Genomic DNA, 19,765 nt, shown 5'->3' with positions numbered 1-19,765 from the left:
GCTCCTGCCCAAATGGTCCCAGACCTATATACAATTCACATTTAAACTTCCGAGATTTGGTTTACCTTTCAACTGAGAAAATAATTCAAATTCATTTTATGAGATATTAATACACAGAATAAAAATACTAGTTAGGTACGTTTGGCTATTTTAGGGAAAAGAGTGCAAAACATGTTTAAATTCAGATGATGATGATGATGATGATGATTGTGTACCCACCATCAGCGCAAGGATTGCCTATGGCAGCAGTCATACCTAAACGGGATGGTCTACCTCCACGGTTCCCAACCTCGGCTCTCGCGACTCCCCAGTCTGTCGTCACTGCGCTTTTCGTAAAACAATCGAAGCATGCCTGCAAGCGGTTGGGGGGTCGTGAAACGAAGGTTGGGAAGCTATGGTCTACCTGATGGTTTGTTGTAGCAGGGTAAGCTAAATTCACTGGAAACCTTCGGAAGACAACACGATGGTTGTTATCTCGTAACAAAGTCTGGCCACCCCACGAGCATTTAGCAAAACATGTTTAAATTCAGATGTTGACAAAATATTTCAAAAATTCTTTTCAAAATATATTTTTTTGTCTTTATTATAGAGACTTTCAGCCTGGGGCTGGGTCGTCTCTTTTTTCAAAATATGACTTTTGGCATAAAAACCTCAAAAAATTCGAAATGTAACATGTGACATTTATGCGTCCGACGGCAGAATAGGTCCCATCTGATATTGTTTTATTTTATGTGTTCCATTTTACGCTTACGCATTAAAACTTTTTTTTTGTTTTTCTGGTTTTTGTACACTACACTTTATTATAGTGCGTTTTCTTCCTTTGCTATTTAGCTCTACATATGTTTCTACTTGAACTTAGCCTACCTCTCTACAACTTGGTGTTATTCGAGCAGTTAAACAGTTACCTGCCATTACATGAATTCTTACCCAGCTAACACAAAGTCCTATAAGATGATGAATAGGATGCTAAAGTGGAGGCCATATGCGTACCTGCTTCCATTTAACCGCGAGTAAAGTGTGCGTATATCGCCTCCACTTTTGCATCCTATCCAACATCATATACGATCGTGTGTTGACTGGGTATATTATGTTGCAAAGCACAATGGTACACTATGTCCAGAAAGTCAAAACAAATCCCCAACCGGAAAAAGAATCGAACCCGCCATCCACATATTAGCGACCCAAAGCCAAGGTTAACTGGAAATCCACCAGTAATATTTTTTTCCGAGAGCTTCCATTTTCAAGATGAACACAAAATCGTGAAAATCGCTAAAGAAAATGATGGCGAGAATAATGCAGATCAAACTTGCATCAATATAAGCCAAAATTAAAGCACTGATTAAAAAAAGAAAGAAGTCATTAAGTATAAGGGTAATTCTCGCTGAGACCGGCCCACTATTTACACCTTGTCTTCAAAAATGTTTAAGGTGCTGATTTTCTGAAAGCCCTCGCCTAAAAAGTAAGAAAAATGCATTTGGTTATTCAAATTGATGGACCCCCCGTTAGTTAGAGCCACAGCCATTTTTGCAGACCCCTCGATTTTTGTCAAATGGTGGCTCATTTAAACCGTAATTACTCAAAAGTTTCTCCAACAACCACCTCAAAACGAATTGTTGTTGAAAAGAGGAAAGATAGAGTTACTATTTACAATAATAAAAAGTTGGGTCGGCCATATTGATTTTGGCCGCCATCTTGGATTTTTATACCAAAACATTTTTTTCACCATGATGGCAACCACCGATTTTCAAAATTTTTACATCAATTGAAAGCTGGGACATTTATACAAAACATATCAAAAAATTAGAGATGTCTTTTTCTTCTTTCAAAAGTTATCTGCCGTTTCGTAAATTATGCCACTTTTGCGCACTGGGCCCGTTTACATAAATGCAGCGTTATTTCGCAGTGTTTACGAACACGAATTAAAATTCTGAACCCACTAATGGAAAGCTGAAAGTTTAAGCTTTTCAAAACACTAAAAAAGTTATAAAAACAATGCCCGCATCATTGATAAACAGGCAAAAACGGAAACGAACCTCCGATTTGGCCAAATTTTGCGGCACGCACCTTTGTGTATACATGCAGGCGTAAACTCGGATGCTGTTGTATGTCTTTGCCGGTGCGCATGGAAATGTATGGAGAAAACGTGGCTTAATTTACAAAACTGCAGATAACTTTTGAAAGAAGAAAAAGACATCTCTAATTTTTTGATATGTTATGTATAAATGTCCCAGCTTTCAATTGATGCATAAATTTTGAAAATCGGTGGTTGCCCTCATGGTGAAAAAAATGTTTTGGTATAAAAATCCAAGATGGCGGCCAAAATCAATATGGCCGACCCAACTTTTTATTATTGTAAATAGTAGCTCTATCTTTCCTCTTTTCGACAACAATTCGTTTTGAGGTGGTTGTTGGAGAAACTTGTGAGTAATAACGGTTTAAATGAGCCACCATTTGACAAAAATCGAGGGGTCTGCAAAAAATGCTGTGGCTCTAACTAACGGAGGGTCCATCAATTTGAGTAACCAAATGCATTTTTCTTACATTTTAGGCGAGGGCTTTCAGAAAATCGGCACCTTAAACATTTTTGAAGACAAGGTGTAAATAGTGGGCCGGTCTCAGCGAGAATTACCCATAAGTAGTGTATTTACAAACAGCTACAAAAGACTTTCAATACGAGCAGCATCGTGCTTATGTGGACTTTAACCAATTTCATTTACTGACGGCTATGCTTTTTAACGTTAGGAATCCAGTTTCATAAGAAAGTAGATTTAGTTTTAATGCAAGCGTGGGTCTCCACTTAGTCTTGTAGATAAGGCTTCGGATCGCGAATCCGGAGACAGCGGGTTCGATTCTCGTTCGAGTCTAGAATTTTTCTCGGCTTCCCTGGGCATAGTGTATCATTGTCCTTGCCTCACAATATACAAATTCATGCAATGGCAGGCAAAAAAAACCTTCAATTAATAACTGTGGAAGTGTTCAAAGAACAGGGTCTAATGTTTAACAAGGAATGAACTGAAAATCAAACATCTGTTTGACACTAATGCCAATTTGATCGGGTCGAACAAGATGTTTGAGCATTGTTTTTTTTTTTTTGTCAAATATTTGACGCTGTGTACTGGTAACTTAAGTTGAAGATAAGGCAGGCCAAGTTGCAGTGGGAACGTAGAGCCACATAGAAGAAGAAGAAGAAAGCGTGTAGAAGGTTTAGATTGTGTCAGGATAATGGGATGCATGTAGTGGCCTTTCGCGATAGTAATCCATTCGGGGCTATATCTTGTTTCGGAGTACATAATGTCATAAAATCTTCGAACTTCCTTGTAACAAAAAAAAAAACATTACATATTAAGCTATTCGATAAGTCTTGTTATATTGGTAAATCGGTCTTATTTAGATGAGTAGAAACTGGTACACTGACGGTAGTAAGTACAAAAAAAACATTAAATTTATAAAAAAATATTCAATTTTGAATAATTTCTTTTATCATCGATTCTCATATGTTTTAATAATTGAGAGCAATATTTTAATGCAGTAGGTAAATAGTCTGCTGTAGATAATAATATCATGGACAGGCTGTGTGATATTCGTATCATGGTACTCTTATCTGAAAATTGATTTTGTACTATTTTTTGTCTTCATACAAGATATCATTGATATTGAAACGATTTTCTTAACAACTTTTACCATTTTGCGAATACCACAAGTCTGTTCCTGATATAAGCCTATTTTTTTGTTTAATTGCATTTTTGCTAAACAATATTATTTTAGTGATAAATTTGCGAGCGAAAGAATTCGTTGCATTGCAAAAGCAAGATATGGAATAATATCCTAAAGGCATAGTTGCCCGACACAGTGTTTCACAGTTAATGACTATTTTGAACTCAAGCCAAGTTTGTTTTCTCTCTATCGCCATACCGTTGCTGGTTGAATATCTCCAATGTGCTGCTGATGCAAGTCAGAACTGGAACAAACTAATCCCATAATTTAAAATAAACTAGAGGGTTGTCATTTTTTTTTGGAAAATGAAGAAAATTAAATTCGTTAACGCAATGAAAAACAATTATCGCGTAGAAGTAACCCAGTATAGTTTATTGTTATATCATTAATGGAAGTGTTGGTTGTATTTTTACAGTGTGCTCACCATCGGTGGCGACATGGAAACAATTACCAAGGTGGTTAAGGACGTCATGAAACATCTGGATAAGGTAGGTGTTTACTTATAAAGTTGTGCTGTGGTGCATGTTTTTGGGCATTCGTCGACCAACTCATGAATGTAAATACATTTCCCATGTTCAATAATCCACCAACGGTACCTATATAAACAGCGCCAAATTGATGGGAGTAAAGCGTCATCTATTGATATCGCGTGTCTCGTAATTACCAGTTGAAATTTTCATAAAGTGCATGGCGCTGATGGCGACTGAATGTCTGTACACATGTGCTTTTGTTACGCCCGTCTCTCCCCGCGCTTGTTCTGTTTCATTTCCATGATTTTTTCATGACTTTTCACGATAAACGGGTAGCGTGCGACAAGGCAGCACCACTAGCGCCTAGAGGCCTAGGAAAGTAGTCTGCTTCCTATTATTTGTACCTTGCTCATTGGATTGTTTTTAAGCGAGCATATTTCTTTGTTAGTTGTTTTACAGTAATTTAATATAAATCTCCATTATCATTGCACACGTAAATTATCTTAAGTGAATGGTGGCTTTTTATCTTCCCTTTTGAAAGTATTCAAAAGCTATCAAGCTCGAATTAAAATATCTTCCAAAAACATCCCATAACTGATAAATAAATGATAAAATCTACAAATCACAATGAATGTGTGCGTTTTTTTTCTTTTATTTTGTCGACAGGCTGGAGAAAACGAGTGTGAACTGAGAATCCTGGTTCATCAGAGTCTTGCAGGATGCGTCATCGGTCGAGGCGGCACCAAGATTAAAGAGCTGAAAGACGTAAGTGCTGCCTTTTTATTATTGCAAAATTGAAAAGCATTGATCAACAAATGTGTGATATTTTGTTCCGAAACAACCGGGAAAAGTAGAATGCATGAAGAAATAACTGATATTTTGGGGACATTACACAAAACAAATATTCAATTGATTTATTTTTCTGATCGCACAAAATGATTTTTCGTTGTCGTTTTGCCCCATTTCGTATAGAATCCAGTGGCGTGATGGGTCAAATGCCTAACATTCGTATGCTATCTCTCGAGTAACCTGAAGAACAATGTGATCAAGTAATACCTACTTTGTTTGACTAAACGCCGATCATACGGGGGGAAAAGCATGAATTTTACACCGCACACATGTGGACGCCATATTACCAATGAAATAAAACCCTACAATTATTCTCCATTACGAATTATATAAAACATTACAAATGCGCGATAAAATAAACGATACAAAAGGGGCACGTTTGGTGTAGTACTAGATTTATAGTAATGAGATAAATATCGGTATGGTGAGATGATGAATAATTCTCCGTTTCTGCAATAAAACAGTGATTTCTTGCCTAATTTGATGCTGTTGTAGTAAAACTTCGGAAAACTGTGTTGTTGCGAAAGAAATGGGAAATACAACACAGTTACCCAAGTTTTGCTCGAACAGCATCAAATAAGTCTAGGAATCACCCGTGCTTTTTGCACCATTTCATTGTAAAACGGAGAATGCACCATCTCACCATACAAAAAATCAGCTAATTAGTCATTAAATCTTTTTTTGCACGGGTCGTTATTTTGCTATAACTCAGTCAATTTTGAATCGATTCTCGTGAAATTTTGTACACCGATAGTATTAATCGTGCCTACATGTGCACAAAATTTAATGAGAATCGGTTGAAAATTGACAGACTTATAGCAAAAACCAGACCCGAGCAAAACCAGAATCGGGTGTAGCCAAATCCATTCACAGAAAGACGTATGTAGAATCATTGTTTGGATCCTTCTGTCTATCCTGGATGGGTATTTTTTTCGGTAGATTACCTTTTATTTGCAGCATTTGCTGCTTATAGATAGGTATCTAGTGTTTGGTCTAGAAATTCCAATCCTAATCGGGACCTCTACTCGGGTTTTATTAACAGACGGCTGCATTTTGATGTTCGTTCGATGATGCAGTTAATCGTCGCCTGAAATGATCTGAAAGTATGCCAACAGAAATAGCGCCTGAGCCTGTTTAAATTACGAAAATATTGACAAGTTAGAATAGAACATGCAACACAAATAAAACTACGAAAAACAAACGGATGTTACGTTAGTATGACTTGCTACTAGAAACCGAGATCACCTCTGATTTTCAGCTAGATATGGGCGTTACAAAAATACAACATAGAACCCTACAAATACTAGGGCCTCACGTTGGGTGCCATGTTACAAAAATAAAAGAAAATTAATTATTACGAAAGGTACCATAACACAACACAGAACCTTACAAATGCACAAATATGGAACATCCAGAGCCGTAGCGTGCGGTTGGCCAGGTTGGCCCCCGCCAAGGGCGTCAGCCTAAGAGGGGCGCCAACAAGGCCTGAGGCTTAAAGCAAACAGGATGAATGTTATCAAAATTTCACTGTTCAAAGTATCTAAGACTGATCTTTTATTTTTGTGTTCTTCCGATTTCTCAAAAATGTAGATTTTTCTAAATTATTTGGAATTCCACGATGTTGAGAAATTATTTTTTTTTTTCAAAGACAAAGCAAAGCATATTAACTTTCGAAATTTTAGTGATAATTGCATTCTAATGATTCCTAAACATTCTTACTGGAGAATGTGTTGAGGTTACTTCCTAGGTCATTCGTCGCATTCATTGAAACATTTTACAGCGTTGACAAAAAGTATTTGAAATGTAAAATATTCTGATGATGTTTTTTTCAGTTTATCAATTGTTTATAAACAGCATAAATGTTTCTTTTGGCTTAAAACTCTTGTAAATCTAGCACAAACCTTACAAGTTGTTTTCGCCTAAAAACTATCAGTGTGATTTTATTTTTATTTAATCAACTCAAAGAATTTCTCCTGGATTCTCGAAGGATTTCCTTAGATATTCCTCCAGGGAGGCTTTCAGGAAGTTATCCAGGATTTTTATTTCAGAAATTATTCAAAGGATTTCTCCGGATCTTTCTCTATGAATTTTATTGGATAATCTTCCATAGTTTTCTGAAGAAACTTCTACAGATATTCTTTCAAAAATATTTCAGAAATTCTTTTCTTCAAGGATACCTTTAGGAATTCTTACACAGATTCCTTCAAAAATTCTTCTAAGGGTTGATACTTCTATTTCTCAATATTTATTTCACTATTTTTTCTTGGGTTCATCCTGGAAAATCTTCAACGAATTTCTTAAGAAACTTTCCAAAACTTCTTTCAGTTTTTTTTTAAGATTCCTGCAAAAATATCTTTAAGGGTTACGGATTATGATTAATGATCTGCCATGGATTCCTATAGAAACTCCTCCAGCTCTTCCTTCATACATGCCTCTGAAAATTCCTTCAGGAATTCTTCCAGGTTTTTTTTTAGAAAGTCATCTATAGATTATTTTAGAAATTCAACCAGTATCCTTCAGAAAATCTTCTACAGATTCCTTTAGAAAGAAGAAATCACTTAGAAAATCTGCCATTTATTCCTTCTAAAATTGTTCCATGTTCATTAGAGATTGCTCCATAAATTTCTGCTAGAATTCCTCTAGAAAACTTTCCATCCCCATAGATTTTTGCAAAAAAATATAAATTTGGAATTCTTTCAGAAATTTTCCCAGGTATTCAGTGAGAAAATCTGCCATTGATTTTATTCAAAACTTCTCCAAAGGTTTCTTTTGCAATCCTTTCATAGATTCCGTTGGAAATTTCATCATAAAACCTTTTGGGGAAACTTGATGAGGGATTCCTTCTAGAATTTAGAAACTCTTCCAATGGTTCTCTCCATTTTTTACAGGCAGTCCTTCAGGCATATCTTCAGGAACTGCTCCAGGAATTCCTGCAAGAATTTATCCATGATTATCATTTGAAACTCTTGCTGAAATGTCTGCCGGGTTTTCATCAAGTATTTCTCCGGATATTTCTGCAGAAATTCCTTTAGTTATTCTAGCAGGATTTTTTCCAGGGATTTCAGCAAAAACTCATATAGAAATTTCTTCAGGATTTCCTCCTGGTATTTTTTTTAATCCTTAATTCGTCTTATATTTGCTGTACATTTTTTTTACAGGTTTTCTGGGAAATAATTTAATTAAACTTTAGAACAAACCTTTCCTAAAGATAATGGGAAATCCTGATAAAACCAACTGAATTAATCGTAGAAAATTTCTAAAAAAGATTATTTGAGAATGTCGGAATTTCCATTAAGTGGAAAATACTCTAAGAGAATAAACGAAACACAAAAATCCGAGCAAAAATCCAACTAAATAAACTTTGAACAAAGAAAATAAATGACCACGTTTTTTTTGCAAAATTTACAATGTTCAATTTTTGTGGGGCGCCAATCTGGATGCTTGCCAAGGGCGCCATGGGACCACGCTACGGCTCTGGGAACATCACAAATTGACACACCACAAAACATAAATGTGTCCTGTTATCAAGATGGAGAACACATTCTTATCTCAAGATGACGAGGTTTCATTAATTGGTTTGATTGGGTCCATTGATCAATCCTGGAATTGTATTTTATTTGGCAGTTCGCCTTTTAGTTGACAGTCATTGCTGCAGCTTTCATAGCTTGTTTTTGTTTAGGAAAACTAACCCCGTTTCGGGTTTCAATACTTGAGCCCAACAATGTGATGTCCGTGTTCGTAAAAGATTTGTAATTGAAAAGGCTTTGCCCGGAATAGCCTAAAAATTTGCAACCAAAATGAGATTGCATTTATTGAGCTTATACTTCGCATTAAACCCTATATCTAAATGTGCATTAATAAGTAATTATAAGTATAAAACACAAAATACAAACAGGACAATAGAACAAAGTGTTCAAAAAATCAACCAACAAAAAATATATTGGAAGATAATCTGGAAATTGAACTAAACGTGAAAACACAAGTTGTTTACGTTATTCCAACCATTGAACGGTCTACAATTACAGTCATTGCACAATTATGGGTCACTCGGTCACAATTATTAATCAGTCGATTCCCCGAGCAAAATCTGACAGCAAATTGAAAACAAATTTTGATGTTGTGATATTGCAAATTATGATAACTCAGGTTTTTGTCGTTTTGGTCGTTTTAACGGTTAAAACATCAAAAAATGTTCCCGTAACAACAAGTTGAAAACAAATCCTGCTATCGGTGATAACAAATTGATAACTGTTTTTGCTATCAGTACAAAAAAAAATGGAAAAATCGTTAAATACAGGGGTTTTTCGATTGATATCAAATCCTAAATATCATAAGATAATTACACTTATGGTATATTCCTGGAAGTTATGAAATAACTCAAAAATTTATTTTATAAAATAGTTAGAATTGACAGCAAAACGAAACCTAAGTTTGAAATCAAATTTAGTCAAGACCAACTGATATCAAAATGTGATATCAATTTGCTGTTGAATACAAATCGAGTTTTCGATTTGCTATCATTTTGTTGTCAGACTCTGCTAGGGTCACCACCCGAGCAGGGAATGAGAACTAATTGAAAACAAATTGAGTTATTTAGATATCACGAATTTTGATAACAAAGTGAGTTTTCATTTTGTATGACTTAAGTGTTAACATAACAAAAATGATAACAAAATAATGTACTGGAATATCTAATTGAAATCAGAATGAGTTCTCATTGATAACAAATTGATATCTCATTTTGTTATCTACATTTTACAACTTGATATCATACGCAGTTCTCAGGGAGTTATCAAATCTAAAGGGTAATAACTAAAAATTAATAACATATTTAGTGTTCATTTTGATATTTTATTAGGCATTAATTTACATGAAAAAGTAAAAATTTAAATTAAATTTTATTTTAAATTTAGAAGAATGTCGTGATTGATACGATATCATCAGAATATGGCACCTATTAATACCGTAGTGTTAACGATTGTAGCATTAACATTTCATCAACAGTCATTTCTAACTTGGAGCCTAAACGAAGAAAAATTGTATGGAAATCGGATATGATATCCTCATAGATATGCAGCATAACTATACCATGATTCAACTAAAAGATTAATGATAGACATTGAAGTGACAAAGAAAAGTAAATTTGGAGTCAAAGACAACTGCCCTTAATATTTTTGTATAGGGTATTATATTTCAGCTTTTCCTTCTGATTATATGCACTGCAGCAAAACAAATGTGGGAGATGTTCACGACATCCCAGAGCCACAGGCATCGGGACTCAAATTGAATGACATCGAGCAACGAATTGAGTCGCATTCGGCTTCTCAGCTTTTTCCCTCGTTACCCGGGCAAAATGATGACATTGAAAAAATAAGGCATTCGATCGGAAAATATTTTACTACAATAATTCTATCGGTTATGGCATAATGTCGTTTGGCATAGTCTTTTGGCATAATGGCCAAATGGCATTATATGGCATAATAGTCGATTGGTAAAATGGCCGTTTGGCATCACAATAAGTGAAATATGGCATTCATTATTTTCATGTATGATAAATATCTGTGTTATTTTCAAAACTTCAAACATTACGAGATCCATCATTTTGATACGGAGCTACAATGAATCCTTTTTCGCGCGAGAATACTTCATAAAGGTAAAATATGTGACCTTCAACAGTAGAATGACCGTGAATTACTTCGGTTGGTATATTCCGCCTTTAATATAAAATTTAAAAATTTAAAAATATTTGGCAATATGTTTAGATTAAAATAACTGATATCTGGGAACTTTTGTATTCTGGGTAGTTTTGTTCGCTTCGTCATGGAAAGCATTTTTGAAACCTTTGAAACCTGTTGAATTCAAAGTTGGCCTCAAATCTTTCCCAACCAAGCTATACAACCAAGTTTCAGGCAACTTGACCGATGAATACCCCCTCATAACGAAGAAAACAAACCTGTCGATAATATCCAGTCACCTTAATAAAAGACTTACTAAAGTTCAAGCCAATTTAAATCAATAGCATGACCACCATTACCCAGAATCAGCAAATTATAAATTTTGTGTCAATATGTAAGTAAAATACTCTGGTAGATTTAACAAATATTTTGTGAATATAATTAATATTAATAAAGCATATTAAACCTTTTTTGGATTTTTGAAATCAAATTTTGTTATCATTGAGTCTTTGAAATGATAACAAAATGATATCTCAATTTGATATTACATAAAAACATTCGGAAAGAAAACTTATTTTGATTTCATTTTGTTATCAATAACAAAATGAGTTATCAATTTGTTATAGGTTTGTTCTCATTCCCTGCTCGGGCATGCTATTCAAATGGAATTGACTCATTATTGTGCTATAACTGTACTGCCCCCCCCCTCGCATAACAGTCCCATTTGGTAAATGTAGGAATTGATGAAAGGCATTTAAAGTTTTAAAATTCGTGTCCATGTAAAAATTGGAAAAATCATCAAAGTTGTTTGGAAAATATTTCGACATCTCGAAACTTTAACAGATTACTAAGCAACTCAATATATACCTAAAAAATATAACCACAGACAAACAGACGTAACACTTGCGAAATTTCCCTCGACCACGCTTTTAACGATCATTTTAAACTTTCATAGTTGTGGCTTTCACAACCAGAGACGCGCGCATCGTTTTTCTATGCGTTTGACGTTTTACACTAGCGCCTTCTGTTGACGATATTGCACAACACAGTGATTTGTGCAACTTTTCCACCAGGTAGTGTGAACTGGGCGATGGATTTCCATGAAAATCGTTCAAGGTGTTACGTCTTTTTGTCTGTGATATAACGTTTATTGGAACTGATATGCAGTGGGGGCAGTGTACTTGTATGGTATGTGGGGGCAAGATGGGTCAGGGGGCAAGATGGGTCAGTACCGTTTTCAATCGCACAATATATGTTTTGAATCTTTCAATAATTTTCCCAGATGAACGACGGGGATACACAAAAAAGTGGTACCGTGAGGTCGCCATTCACCGCTCATGCCCCATTCACCGCTCATTTTGGGTCAATCATACAAAAATGATCAAATGTTAGTAAAGTATCGTAACAAAAGTGAATGTAACATGCTGTCACATCAAAAAACTTTCATTTCATCATGTTTTTATATGGGTGTACCTGAAATCACGTTCTTAGAAATTATTTCTCACACTGCGCTGCAGGACAACATGGGAACTGTTCAGGGCAAACAGCAGAAGAAATATCCAACAGGTAAAACCCGTTTAAGATTCCATTTTGACAAAACAGGATGAACTGAACGTCATGAATCATCAATACTTTGATAAATGAAAGGTATTTTGTTTTTATAAATGAATAGTTTCTGTGATTCCATGAAAAAATAATCCAGTGAGCGGTGAATGGATCCATTATGAGCGGTGAATGGATGCATGAGCGGTAATAGGAGCCAAGAGATAACACATTTGAATTTTTATTTTTTCGGTTGTAAACATATTTTACAATCGTTTTATATTTTTTCTATAATAACAACAAAATTTTTGAGTTGTTAACGTAAATTAAAGTGCAATATTTGCAAACGTCGATTTTTAATGTCATATACTTTACGAAAATGCCGTTAAATGAGCGGTGAATGGCGACCTCACGGTATATTGTTTTGAAAATTCTATACGTTCCTCGCACAGCAAAAAACAAAATATTTTTTCGTTATACTCCTTATGCTATACATTCCATATAACTACGTGTATTGTGTAGACGGGGCAAGATGGGTCACCCTAATTTTTCGGTATGTTTGCATAGTTTTTGAAAATGTTTTATTTTTCATGGAAAGGCTATTTTGTGACCTACATTATCAAAGCGATGAGAGCACTGAAAATTTGAGAACATATTTTTTAAATTTTCCTTAAAAAAATATAGGTTTTCAAAGTCCGTTTATGGCTACCCGAACAAAAATCTTCTAGTTCTGAGAATAATCTACCGATATGTTTCAACACTTTCTTCATGTAATCTGTACGTCTATGAAGCTTAGATGTATAGAGAAAAACTAGGAGATATAGTATTTTTTGTTGAAGGAAAATCGAGTTTTCTTATAGCTGACCCATCTTGCTCCCGTTAAAATGAGGTGGGGCAAGATGGGTCATGTTTTGAAAATTGTTTGTCAAGAAGCAGGTTTCAAACTTTATTACCTTTTTATACTCTTATATCATAGCTGACTAGTGTATCTGAGAGTCGTGGTAGAATACAGAGAAATGCGATTTATATTCAGAAAGTTATAGGGATCCATTTCTTAGGTGACCCATCCTGCCCCCACTTACCATACTAGTTATGTGTGAATTTTATTGGGTATTATGGTGTATCACTTTCAAACTGATACCCTGTAGTCTGCGGTATTTATATTTACAGAGCAGTTACTCTACATGCTATGTTGCATAGTCTGCTTGAGTATTAAGTACAGGTTTCACGCATGCAACATCTGGTGGATTCAGTTGTTCAAACGCTGATCTGCACAGTTATTCGTTAGGCATGTTGTAATTATACAAATTTTGTCCTGAATACCGGGAAACAAGTAATTATGTCAACCACAAAGTTGATCGACTCATGTTTGCTAGGTAGCACTTTTTTACGAGTTTGGCTCGTGCATGTGGTCATGCTTTTGGTTAAAAACATCTTCCAAGTAGATATCCTTGTAGTATTGAATAGTGGTGGGTATTTGGTGTTGCTTTCGTTTCGATCCGTTGATCAGGAAAACACCCGGCTCTTGATGATGGGCGATGCAGTTGCATCTGTTCATCATCATATTGGCATTGTTCGTATACAAAAACGATGACACCATCCTGTGATGATGATCCCAAAATTAAATCGATTCATGTACGGTTCGGTTTCACTTTTCTTGATGCACATTTTATTCTGGGAATATCAAGTATAAATACAATAAAAAAGCAATAGGACACGATCGGTGAAGTACTAGATTTGTAGTAATGAGCTGAATGGGGCACGTTCGGTGTAGTACTAGATTTGTAGTAATGAGCTGAATTTTAGTATGGTGAGGTGAGAAGGTCAATTCTCTGTTTCTGCAATGAAATGGTACAAAAAGCGTGGGTATTATGATTCGTTGCCTAATTTGATGCTGTTTGAGCAAAACTTTTGATAACTATGTTGTTTATGTTGCAAGAAATGGAGAAAACAACAACACTGTTGCCCAAAGTTTTGCTAAAACAGCATCAAATTAGGCAAGGAACCATAATACCCACGCTTTTTGCACCATTTCAGTGCAGAAACGAAAAATTTACCTTCTCACCATACTAAAATTCAGCTCATTACTACAAATCTAGTACTTCACCGATCTGTCTTATTGTTGTATGGTGAGAAGGTGAATTCTCCGTTTTTGCTAGGAAATCGTGCAAAAAGCGTGGGTATTATGATTCCTTGCCCAATTTGATGCGGTTTGATCAAAACTTTAGAAAACTGTGTTGTTTTGGCTATTTCTTGTCATTGAACACTACAGTTTTCCAATGTTTTGCTCAAACAGCATCAAATTTCAAATCTAGTACTTCACCGATCGTGTTCTATTACATTCAAATATTTTTTTAGATTTTTATGTTAACGAGGAACTGGTATGGTGCCTGAGAAGCAAACTCTGTTGAGAGATGCTACAGTCATTTATTTTTCACGCAGTTTCTATTTACGCGGCCGCATAAATGAAAACTCCGTACATTTTTTTCATCGTCTTATTTTTGCATGATTCGTCAAAAAATTGTGATACTGTTTTAGTGGTTTTGCGGATTTTGAACTGAGTTCACGAATTAGCCCGGTGAAAAACCCCGACTGTACTGAAATAATAACTATGTTCGATTTAACATTTTCTGTAAACCCATTTTTCACCATTTTTTTTTATTGTTTGGCATTTTTTAGTCACACTATTACAAATATATTACATGCAAAATTGCCAAATTGCCAAATGTAATATGCGTATACATTGGCACAATGTGTGATATGTCAAAAATCATGCAGGTAGGTTGCACAAATATAAAAAAAAATATTCGTATTGGCGTCAATTTTTTTTTTAAATGCACGAAGCTCAAAAAAATGACGTTTGATAAAATCATGAAATTTTCTTTTAAAAATAGGATGATGAAATTTTGTAGGTTTATATTTTTCAGGTGTGACGTCGACCTACGGACCTAGGTAACTTACGGCTTAGATTTGATACATGTATAAAAAGTTGTTGACATCTGAGTAAATCAAAAAAATTTCACAAAAAATTAGCTGTAAAAAACTTGCGATTTTTTTTTTGTTTCGTTTAAGAAAAGTATAAAGGATATCGACTAGTCTTGTTTGAGAGTGTATTGGTTTCAATGGCATTTTCTCGTTGGCTCTCACTTCTTGTCCAAAAAGAGGGACTGAATGATTGTTCCATACTTTTCGTACTATAGTGGTGTGTAAAGGAAGTCTACAGAGACAGGGAGTGTAAGAGCAAGCACATTTCGAGCCTGCGCACCCGCTTTCGTCATGCCGTACACCTTTTTCCATATTCAGTTTTCGTGTGGCTTTGATCCTTGTTACATAGTGTTAAATCCTAAAAGGGCTCTCCTCGATCTTATGGATTATAATTATTACTACAAAGGAGCAGAAGTGAAGATTTTCTAAGGAAATATCCTGTAACGATGACACAAGACTTATACACAATTGTAGCAATATTGCATGCTACAAAATGCAAAATAAATCCATTACGAATAGTAGCACCTAGTGAACCAATACCCAGCGAAATAATACTTAATAATTGATTGGATAAGTAGTGAAAGTTCTTCTTTGGGAACAAAGAAAATCGAATTTTCCGATGTGAAGGAAAATTCACGCTGACAATGGATCCGATATTCTACAGGTAATTTATATTTTTAAAAGTAACTTTCAAATTCGATAATTTAGTGTCATTTACATTCCCCTTATCATTAGCTTGACAATTTCATGAAAAGTGTTCAACTTTCGTTCAATGTGATATATCAAAATTGTCTTTTTCACAATTCCTGTCTATGAAAAATATTGTGACGTCATTTTTTATATTGATTATGCCGTAAATTGTAATACGATGAGGCATCTTGTTGAAGCGGAAGCATTCGACATTTTTTTTTACGTTTCGAAAGTCTATTTGTCGCCATCGAAACAAAAGCTATCAGCTGCCGTTTGAGTTCCGTAAAACCAGCTTCATATTCCTCTTTGCTGTCTTGTGCGATCCCAACAATATGTGGAAGTCTTCTTTGCTTCGTGGTTCTTTTTTTATATTGCTTGTATCCTTTATAGTGGCTGACTGCTTTCGATAATTATTTCTTCGCTCGGTTTGCTCCGTTACCTTGCTTCTTCCTCTAGTATTCACATACTCGTTCCATAGCCTGTCTGAAGCACAACGGGACAGGATGTGTGTACATGTATACGTATAAGACTGTATAAGAAAAGGGCATGTGCATGCTGCTGTATGACTTTTCCTGCGAAGATCTGTCGGTGAGTGAAGCTGAACGCACGTAAATTCCTCAAAAGCCACAGACTCAAAACGAGAAGCAATAATCATTAAAATAAACTGAAACATATGCTCGTTTATCTTCTTGCCCGTTCGTAAATTCTTCTTTCCGTTCTTTTTTCACCTCTCCAACTCGCATCATCTGCTCCGCTATCAACCTCTTTTTAATGGAAAGGAAAGCTGCAGCTTTCATCCTTCGAGTCATTCAATGTCTTCTTTTTGTTTTCGGGTATGATTCTCTTACGGACGAAGGAAATAAAATATAAATAAAAAGCGCGGTTCTTGTTGCTTTGTTTTCGAAAAAGTAGAAGTTTGTACACGTTCATAGCGCGCGTGGAAATTTAGATTCTACTTTAACATTGAAGATGTTTCAGTGCGTGTGCTTTTCTGTCGCTTATTTATTCATGTTTACGTAAGTTGCAAAAGTGTTGAATTACAGCATAATTATTCAGTTTTTTTATAATTTTATTTTATTTTTATCTTTTATTAGAAGATAATAGTGAAACATGAAATTAAAACAAACGCATTGCTAAGATAAGTTCTTCTTGGCGTAACGTCCCCACTGGAACAAATCATGCATCTTCATGCTGAGAGTGACGGATTCGATTTTCGGTCGGTCCAGGTATCATGATATCATAAGTACAGGGCTGTTACAGCTGCCGTGGATTTTGCGTTTTTTTTTGCGTTTCGGATTTTACGCGTGTTTTTCTACAACTCAGCGGCGGGATTCTGCGGATTTTTTTTTAAATGCCCTTACATTGAGGGATTACATAAATTGAGGCCGGCAGGTTTTTTTTATTTATCATAAACTATGGGTTCTTAACCCCTTCCTTCTTTAAGTGACTATTTCTACGCCAAAAAAGCGTTTCCGAAAAAAAACAACAAAAGTTATTGCAAATTGGCTAAATGTTTTGAAATCAATCAAAAACTTTTTTTGATTGTTCATCGATAGTTCCACTATTGAAATGAGTAGCCTCATAAGGTTATTAAGTTGCAGTCATATTCTACAAAGTATTTCTTCATATTCATCTAATTTCATTTGTCTTGAGTTCGTCGAAAATCGATGATGCTCTAGATCAACCATGGGAAGTAGAGCAGAGGGTTAAGAATGCTGTATCAAATTTTCATAGAGATTCAAGCAGTAAAAGCAAATATATAGTGTTTTGCGCCTCGCTCTCTTACGGGCGTGCAGTGTATACATAAAACTTAGAACGCTATTATCTCGAAATCATGTTTTTTTTTTCGTAAACGTCGATGCGGTGACCACAATTGCGGAGACAGTTTTCAACCTATTTCAACAAAAAATGCAGATATTGTTATAATTTCGGTGATAGGTACTAATTTTTCATGTTCTCATGCAGACACATTTAACCCTCAAGCAACCCCGCCTTTGGACGGGGTGTAGTTTGAGCATTTTTTATATTTTTCTTGTACATCTAATCCATCCGAAAGGGGTGCAGTTTGTGAAAAAGATAACCTCAGAATTCGAGTTGAACTTGAATTCAGGTTAGTCACGAGTCATCGAGTCTTCTCGTAGCGTAGTGGCAACGCGTCTGCCTAGTGAGTAGGAGTCGTGAGTTCGAGTCTTACCGAGCGGACGAGTAAGTTTTTCGCAAATCTCACCTCAATTAGTCCATTTTATACTCATGCCAGTATTTCTAAAGTCTAGCTTATGGAATTAAGTAAAACTTCCATTCGGCTGGTTAAGCCGCAAAAATCTATAATTAACTAATTCAATTATTTCAGATGTTATTGCTTCTTTTGTATTTAATCGCAACAATTGGGTTGTTTAGTGTTTATTGCTATTTTCTATATCCTAATCGAAAGAGCTCATTTTTCTGAGTATAAGGGTTCATTCACAAATTTCATAAAATGTTTTTTTTTTTGACACCCACCCATTCCTTCGTAACACTATTTGTATGGAGAGAAAAATTTTTGTTCGGGCTGTAACATCATGGCGGATACCCACCCACCCCCTCCAGCGTTATGGCATTTGTGAACAAGCCTTCAACGTGATTTTATAGTTTATTTTACGAAACGACAACAGTGTTGATATTGATACTAACACTCACGGGCTTGGGCGCAACTTCCTGTCAAATTTTCATTCATGAAATGAGCGATCAGCTGATCCGAAACGTCTCGTAAAATGGCTCATTGCGATAAAATGACAGTTCGTCCCGAACAAAAAATAAAAAAATAAAATTAAAAAAAATCAAAAACCAAAATTTACAAAATCGAGAATTAAAAAGAACCATCTTCCAAAACATGTTTAAAAAGATTTTAGATGACGAAAAATGATATTTGCAAATAATATTTGGATCGAAATAAAAAAATTTGGGTATTAGAGGGTTAAGGACAGACTTGTTAGAATCCCGAAATGGCCGCCACAATGGCCGATTTTGGCACCTACTCACAAATCTCTTCGTAAACAAAACCAGCGCATTCGAGCTTCTTATTTCAAGCTTATTACAAGTGAGCAAGAACAGAATAATGAAATGCGCAATTGTATAAAGCTTGCTTCTTGAGATTTGTGCGTCTGAAGTTTTGATGAAGTTTTATTTTTTTTTTGTTTTTATTAATGTGTATTTTAACTAAAAGCTTATTCTACACTATTTGTCCTTAATGTTGTACGAGATAATCAAAACATTTTTCAAGCTATTTTCAAAGTTTTGCACGGAAACACATTTTTAAACTTCAAATGTTTTTTTTTTTTCAATTCCTACATTTTACAAATGACGTTAAACGAATTAAAAAAAATATGATTACTATGAGGTCGCCATTCGCCGCTCGTTCCATATGATTTATGTTCAAATCGTATGGAACGAGCGGTGAATGGCCTCACGGTACACACTTTTACAAATATGCAAATTCTGTCTTATTTTCACGCACCTCAACATATATACTGCCATGAATCGAAAGTCAGTCCCATCTGCAAAAAGTAGGCATTGAGAAAATGGACTCTGAAGTTTTCAAATTCGATTTCGTCATGAATTGAAATCTTCAGCGATCATTATGAAACTTTCACACATTATTTCAAATGTGGAAACGTAACGGTGAAAAATATAAAACTGGCTAAAACAGTGTTAAGTTTTGTACTGCAGGGTACACCAGTTCGTAACGGAACTGACTTGCGATTACGTCTCAATCTGACTTGGTGTTGTTTATTAATTTTACTGAACTATATATTTTTATTCACGCAGCTGAAAGATCATCCCAAGAAAGGTCGAAAACGGCCA

The 19,765-nt window shown here is 35.2% G+C and overlaps 1 protein-coding gene across 4 annotated transcripts in view; it reads left to right on the top strand.

Moving 5' to 3' along the window:
• The window catches only part of LOC109416489 (heterogeneous nuclear ribonucleoprotein K), a 65,331-nt gene that overhangs the window by 41,331 nt on the left and 4,235 nt on the right, over positions 1 to 19,765 (top strand). For all 4 annotated transcript variants that reach the window (XM_019690564.3, XM_029873063.2, XM_019690563.3 and 1 more), the window contains 2 exons: positions 4,130 to 4,202; positions 4,851 to 4,949. In XM_019690564.3, the coding sequence (XP_019546109.1) occupies positions 4,130 to 4,202; positions 4,851 to 4,949 (172 nt within the window). The remainder of the gene's footprint in view (positions 1 to 4,129; positions 4,203 to 4,850; positions 4,950 to 19,765) is intronic.

This window comes from Aedes albopictus, chromosome 2 (assembly GCF_035046485.1).
Source record: "Aedes albopictus strain Foshan chromosome 2, AalbF5, whole genome shotgun sequence".
In the NCBI taxonomy this organism is placed as follows: Eukaryota; Metazoa; Arthropoda; class Insecta; order Diptera; family Culicidae; genus Aedes; species Aedes albopictus.
The sequence above is the reverse complement of the archived record's forward strand: the minus strand, read 5'-3'. Positions and strand labels throughout refer to the sequence as shown.